Source organism: Micromesistius poutassou, assembly GCF_964030765.1.
Source record: "Micromesistius poutassou genome assembly, chromosome: 19".
Lineage (NCBI taxonomy): Eukaryota > Metazoa > Chordata > Actinopteri > Gadiformes > Gadidae > Micromesistius > Micromesistius poutassou.
In genome coordinates, this window is record NC_140289.1 from 7849413 (window position 1) to 7856926 (window position 7514).

The 7514-nt window shown below is 45.8% G+C and overlaps 1 protein-coding gene across 1 annotated transcript; it reads right to left on the bottom strand.

Annotated features, from left to right (window-relative positions):
- Positions 1-62: 62 nt before the first annotated feature.
- On the bottom strand, positions 63-7514 carry slc22a2 (solute carrier family 22 member 2). Its single transcript, XM_084483872.1, has 11 exons — positions 6740-7514; positions 6296-6399; positions 5614-5768; positions 5176-5344; positions 4515-4629; positions 3714-3814; positions 3259-3473; positions 2978-3086; positions 2477-2589; positions 1476-1575; positions 63-976 (listed from the first exon to the last, which is right to left on the bottom strand). The coding sequence occupies exons 1-11, from the start codon at positions 7139-7141 to the stop codon at positions 883-885; spliced, it is 1677 nt and encodes a 558-aa protein (XP_084339998.1). The 5' UTR covers positions 7142-7514; the 3' UTR covers positions 63-882.

Sequence of the window (7514 nt, forward strand, 5' to 3'; positions counted from 1 at the left end):
CACACGAGTGTATACATATAGAAGTGTGTATATATATAGAAGTGGACATGACATTTGAAATGGATGGTTTATTTCAAACTTTTTATTATTGTGGCATCTCAGAGACATAAAAGATAGTACATCTCAACAGAAACAGGAGCTTAAATAGAACAGCTTAAAACAAAGGGGTGCACACATCAGTTTATGAGATGACTCCTGAAGAGTAGGGGCTGAAGAAGATGTCTTTCAGATATAGGGAGCAGCTCTGAGGACCGCATGGAGCTAGGTTGTTCCACCATCAGGGTACCACGCATGAAAAGAGGCTTGGTCCACCTGTGCCCTATATCGGACTATTTACTATACAGTTTTGTGGTGGTTGTTGTGTACAACTCGGATTCACTACTTAATACCGTGAATGCACCGTAAATAAGTGTACAACTGATTCACACTTTTTTTTCTCACTATCTCCCATGATGCATAGCGGTTTTCCTTGTCAACGGATTCATCCAGAAGAGACGGGTCAGCACATTCAGTCATGATACTAATGAGCTTTCCCAGGGTGATATCTAGCACGTGTCGGCTTGTTTATGCCACCAACACACGCCACCTCGATGGCTCTCAGGCGCATCATCTGTGTCCCAATTCCCCGCATACTTATACCCTAAATAGTGTACTACATAGTTATCATTATGAAGGGAATGAGGGAACAAGTGGGCCAAACCGAACACAGCCAGAGCCCCTGGACTGAGAGTGTGTTCCAGGTAGTGGAGGCAGACACAAACAGTTGTGCAAACATGTGTAATGAAAGTTTTTCCAAAACATAAATATACAGAGCTCTCTCAAACCTGCTACATAAATAAATACGTTAGCGACCTAAACCCTGAACCCTGACAATAACGGACATCAAACAGCGACGGGGTCTTTGTCGTCTGTGGAGGTGCTGGCTGCCAACAGGTTGTCCAGTTGCTGCTTCTTCAGCTCAATTCTCTCCTTGGCTCTGGGGTTGGAAGGAAGAAAGGGGTTTGACTCAGATAATACAGTGCGTAAATCATGCATTTTACACTGTCACAAGTTCAACTAAAATATAACGTGAAGAGTCATGGTTGGATCTCACTTCTCGTCTACCTCGTCTTTTGTGCTTCTGTATTTTCCCTCAAATAATTGAATGACAAATCATTGTAAGGTCATCACTTACACTATTCCCTTATCAGATGACCAGAAAAGAATGGTCGATTGCTGAATAGATATCCGTCTCTATTTTGTATTTAGTACCCATATCATTATTAGTTGTGGCTATATCCGCATTAAATATAAATATATCTAATATATATATAAGTGTATGCATATAGAAGTGGACATGACATTTGACATGGGTGGTTTATTTCAAACTTTTTAGTATCGTGGCATCTCAGAGATATAAAAGATAGTCAACAGAAACAGGAGCTAAAACAGAACAGCTTAAAACATCACATGAAGAGTCACGGTTAGGATCTCACCTCTCGGGGAACTCAATATCATCAATGGTGTCGGGCAGCTGGATGCCCTTGGTCTCGGGGAGCAGCAGCACCAGGCCCCCGGCGAGGAACGCCAGCGATCCTGCAGAGAGATGGCCAGAGAGGGGCGACACTATCAGCTGGTGCAGCGGGGAGTTTCACGGGGAGCGGGGAGTCATCAGCCCAACATTGGCCCATGCATTTTCTGCACATCTAGACGGCGGTATGGTTCGACATCTTGATGTTGATGATGATGCAATGTTAATTATAATTATGCCTTTAAAAAATGGACATCAGGGGGATTCGGGCACATACAACCATTGGGGAGTTTCCTGGAAACCCTGTTGTGTATGGGCGTTATGATGAGGGGACGTTGTGTATACAGGGTTACTGCTGCTACGAAGGTCAATGAAACTCACTCACAGAAGACTGTGTGTCTGTGTGTGCATGATAATAAATGTTTTGGTGCAAAAAAAAAAATGTTGCACCAAAATAATCGTACCTACTGCAGCTTTAAATAAATTATTGCAAATGCCCGCACAAACACGCACACACACACACACACACACACACACACACACGCACACACACACTCACACACAAGTCGAAAGAGGCTGTTGAAGCATCTGTTGGCAGAGCCATGCAAAATGTAATTCCTTGAAATGTTTTCCAATAAAAGCTAAATAAGAATTACCATTCAACGTTCAAAGGGAAATTGCAAATTAGGCATGACATTCAAGCTGGAAAAAATTATGCTTTTTCCAAAACCTTTTTCTGGGATTTCATGATCTATAGAATGAATAGCTCTATCCTAGAAAGGCGTACAATATGTTGTGCACAATTTCATTAAATTTTTGCGATTTACTATCTATTTGTTGCCTTGTTGGGCAGCCAAATGCCATCCCTGAAAGAGCCACGTGTTGCTCTAAAAATGCATAGGCTCCTGACCCCTGAATTCTCAGAAACCGGAAAGATCAAAGTTTTGTTTTAGGTGGACCACCCACCGAAGATGATGAGGGGCAGCTCCAGCCAGATGACGGCCAGCCTGTAGAGCAGGAAGGGGGCCACGATCCCACCCACGTCGCACAGCGTAGAGCACACGGACACGCCAAAGTTCCTACACATACACACACACATACAAACGCTGTGATACAGGAGGTGGAGTTTTCACATGACGTCATGCACATTCTAAGCCGCCATCTTGGTTATTTTTTCACCATTTCAATTTGGATAATAACAACCCGGTTGCCTGGTTCAATTTTGGTCAAGAAGTACCAAGACGGCGGGCTTGAACATCTCTCATGGAACTTGGAAATCACATGAAACCCTCCTATCCTGTCAGATGTTGGTGGAGGGGACCTCAGCAGACTGATCCATACATCCACCACATCGTAGGCACGCTGGAGGAAAATGTCTGTACGCCCTATAGATAGGCGCTCTTTGAACAAGAAGACACCACGGACACATGGTGTCGAAGATGCGTATCATCATGCAGGCTACTGTACCTGACGAAGGTGGGGTAGAGCTCTGTGTTCACAAACACCACCATCTCAAAAGCCATGGTGATGCCCAGGCGGCCGATGCACGCCACCGTCGTCTTCAGCCAGAACAGACCTGGTGGACGAGGGAGAGGGAGATGAATACATTGCCAGATTGGGCGGCAGACACATTTTCTCTCAATATTTCCTAAAAAACTGATGCCATTAAACGGTCAACGGCCTATATAACACCCCCCCCCCCGGGCCACACAGTATCCAACGCCCCCCCCAACATGCTGTTGACCTACTGTCGGGTAACATGGCGGTGATGAAGCACGCTGCCCCTGCCACGATGTTGGCGGTGGCGAAGGGGAGGCGGCGCCCGATGCGCTCGATGGTGAAGAGGATGAGGAAGGCAGCGGGGAACTCCACCAGGCCCGAGATGAGGAAGTCGATGTAGACGTTTCCTCCCAGAATGCCCAGTCTCATGATCAGACCTTGGTACACCACGGCACTGGTGAACCTGGATGTGGGGAGAGAACAGGCGCTGTTTGGCTGTTGACAAGCCCTCTGGCCATGTACTTGGAATACGGATGGAAGCAGGCGTGAGACCCGACTCAGAAATGACGACCATAACATCCGACAATCGGTCCATAAACTATGGCTAGTGTAATTGTTTTCTGCAGGTGTTTTATATGAATACAAGTTAATAGAATGATCCCAAATTACCCAATGCATGCTTGTGGATCCACTGAGAGCTCACCAGTTGAAGCTGAGGATTAAGGTGTGTTTCCGCATCTTGGGAGTCCTGATCAGGTCCATGAAGGAGGGATTGGATATTTCAGCGTTGTCATCTCTCAGGGTCTGTTCAAAACCAAGCCCAGACTATGAGGAATGGCCCTTATTTATTTATAAGAGCTTATGTTCAACATCTTGATAGAAAGGGAAAGGGAATAGGGAATGGTTATTACTACATGTTAATATGCATATTTCTAGTTCAAATAAGATTTTTTTTACGCCACAGAAATCGCCAACTGCCTCCAAGCTCTCAGACTGAAAACAACTTATTATTGATCTCCCTTCTCGTTTATAGTGGCTATCTCGAAGATCTCCATGATTTTAATTGAAATAAATATCAGTTAAGTCACCATCTGTCAGCAAGCTTGGTAACACATTGAGCTTGAGCTTGATTGAGCTTATGGCCTACTGCTAAAAACCCTTACATTTGCAGTATTATGATTGTTACAGAGTGGTTGTTGATGGCGACTGTCCTGCCATGTATTAAAATTACAAGTGGAGCAATGAATGACCCGTTTTCCATCCGCCAGCAGTGGTGGTTCCACCAGAAAGGGCGCTACAGACTCGCTCTTCAACTGCTTTGTGAATAGCTCTCTGAGTTTGAGAGTCGCTCTCAGAGTTTGAGAGTCGCTCTCTGAGAGAATTTCTCTGAGAGATTGACGGTTGTTTTACAGTTTGACAGTTGCTTTGCTCAACTCAGTCACTAGGACTGCAGGTACCTGTGAAGCCCATTGAGATGTGAACTGGAGGAGTGTAGCAGGCCTACCTCTATCTTCTTGGAGAGAGTATTCCTGTTCTCCTTGGCCATGGCCTCGGTAATCTCCACCGCTTTGGCCGAGTTGTTCTGAGAGAGGAGCCACCTGGGAGACTCTGGGACGAACCTGGAGGGGGGAGATTTCACCTTTTACCATCAGGTCACTGGGATGCATTAAAGCAGTGATTGCCATCCCCCTAGTGATTTCCGAGGGAACTGCAGCCAAATTATTATTTTGATTGATTAATTGATTGTTTTGTAAATTATATTTATTGCTGTTTATGTTCCGAAGTAAAATTCCAAAAAATACCAAAATAAAAAGTATACCAAAATACCATATTCTAGGTAGGCTGTGGACAGGGTATATAATGAGATGTGGCCGTAAAGAATATAATCCCACAGCTCATGATTCTACGGATATGACCGGTTATTGATTGGATGTGTTCTAGTTATAACGTAATATGTATTCCATGATTATAATATATTTATGACGGTGATGGGCCTGATGACCAAGATGATGATGATCATTATGATAATGATAATGATAATGATTAGGATTGTGGATGTGATTGTGATCATTATGATTGTGATGAGAACGATGATTATGAGCATCATTATCTATGATTGGTATTAAGCTGATGATGATGATGATGATGATGATGAGCCCACTCACCAGTAGTAGGAGAGGAAGAGGATGTAGGGCACAGTGATGACCACCTGCAGCCAGCGCCAGTCTGTGATGTAGTAGGCCAGCAGGGGGAGCAGCAGGATGCCCACGCTGAAGAACATTTGGTAGAGCACCCCCACCGTCCTCCGGTACTCCACGCCCACCAGCTCCGTGACTGCAGAGGAGAGGAAGAGGAGGAGAGAAGATACAGGAAGAAAAACCAAGACCGATATGTTTACATTCTTGAGAACCTTAACAGATAATGACCCACAGATGATGTGGTGTATATACTAAGAATCTCAAACTAGCACTCAACGAGACAAATCAGTCTCCTATCCTCAACGAACAATGACAAAGTCATGACATAGTCAACACTGAGTCTCCATGGATAGGGTTTTTGAATTGAGTAGAGCCTCCATTTTGAAGAATATCAAATGAGCTTACTGAGCACATATCCCACCACCCATCCTCCTTTGATGCCAAAGCCGTAGAGCGCTCTGAACACCAGCAGAGACACGTAGTTGGGCGCCACGGCAACCAGGATGCCCATGATGCCGTTCAACAAGTTGGACATCAGAAAGCTGATCTTCCTGCCGAACCTGGACACGAGAGAGATGCTCAGAGTTATACCTCAGGTACAAGTCACCATGCAAGATCCATGGTTTCTGGATTCCCTCAAATAAGCAGCAAAGCAGTAAATGTTAGCATGGACAAATATAACAATGAATAATATAGTAAGTATACACTCTAATCTGCATGCTTAAAGGTGTAGGTACAATTTAAGAGCCTTTATGAATGTCATTGGTATTAAATGGTAAAGTCATCTGTCTGCTATTAGTGAGAGAGATGCTCTGTGAGAATTTCTGTTAGAGTTGACAGCTCCTGCCTTTGTATGAGACAATTTAGATTAAAAAAACGCTCCTGGGTAATTTCTGACTAATCAGGGAATCTCTTCCCTGATTGGTTCAGCAAATTCACCTTGCGTGTCGACTGTCGAGCCCTAATTAATCCCGAACCATTTCGTTTGGCATTTTTACTCTTATGTTGCACATTCACAAACACATTTCTCCCAATGGGCTACGGAGGCGGTCTTTGTCATCAACTCATTAACCAATCATGGCCCCACCTGTCGGCCAGGTAGCCCGTGGCGATGCTGCCCACCAGGAAGCCCACATTGAGGGTGGCCTGGTACATGTCCACCAGCCAGCTGTCAGCGCACACCAGGTCAAACTGGGAACACACAAAACACATGCACATACAAATCATGACAATTACACAACACAGAATACATTAACACAACACGCAATCCATAATTAGATTGCGATTACTTTTTAGCCTCCCTTTTGAAGAAAGTCAATTAGTTTGAGTCTGGATGTAAGGATGACTATTTGTGACTTCTAGTCATGAGGTAAAAGTCAAAATGTTCCTACTCTTCCTGATACAAGACTTTAAATAAAAGTAACTTTGACTGTAAATTTAAACACATTGACTGTATATGAAAAACATTTGACTCTGTATATCCAGTATAAGATTTTTTTCACTTCAATAAAAAAAATGTAAAACCCCGTACCTCGGTCACAAAGGACTGCCGGCCCTCGTAGTCATACTCCCAGCCGTGCTTACACGCCGCCAGGGGGGCCTTGCTCAGGTCCACCTCTGGCCGCTCACAGGCCAGCCCCGTGGCGTTCCAGTCCACGTCGTAGAGCTGGCACGTGCTGTGCACCGTCTCCCCCGAGCGGTTCTCCAGCGGCACGGCCAGCCGCCGCGTCTCCGCCTGGCTCCAGCCGCAGCTCTTGCTCATGGCCGCCACGTCCGGGTCACGGCACCAGTGCTCCGGGGTGAAGCCCTGGAACACGATGCCCACGTAGACCCCGGCCCAGGGCATGGACACCATGCACAGCAGGCCGAAGATGCGCTTCTGGCATCGGCCAAACTTCCCCACCTCCTCCAAGATGTCGTCGAACGTGGTCATGGCTGGTGGCTGGCCGGACAACAGCCTACGGTTCCCCGAATGGTGTTCTCCGGTGTGCTGGGGGACCCACTTGGTATTCTGTGTCCTCTGAGGGTAATCTGTGGACACTGTCAGAGTCTTGGCACCCGTACCAGTGTCTCAACTCGAGTGGGCAAATGCCAAGTCCTCCAGCGTGGATGCCAACACTTTCCTAGGGCCCTTTAAAACGGGGCCGAGATGGGGCAAAGGTCGGTCCCAGAGCTGACCTCTTCGCTTGACCACGTTGTGGACGATTACCCAGACTAGATAGGTCGGGAAGGACCGGGTTTGAAAGATAAAGACTTTATTGTCACTTGCACAGAAGTAATAACAAAACCTGAGTTGGTTTGCAAAG

Excerpts from the sequence above, each read along its gene's own strand:
- slc22a2 (XM_084483872.1), bottom strand. The coding sequence starts at position 7,141 with ATGACCACGTTCGACGACATCTTGGAGGAGGTGGGGAAGTTTGGCCGA. Across the intron at positions 5,345-5,613 it reads GGTGGTGGGATATGTGCTCA|TCACGGAGCTGGTGGGCGTG; the intron begins GTAAGCTCATTT and ends TCTCCTCTGCAG. Across the intron at positions 1,576-2,476 it reads GCTGCCCCTCATCATCTTCG|GATCGCTGGCGTTCCTCGCC; the intron begins GTGGGTGGTCCA and ends ATCTCTCTGCAG.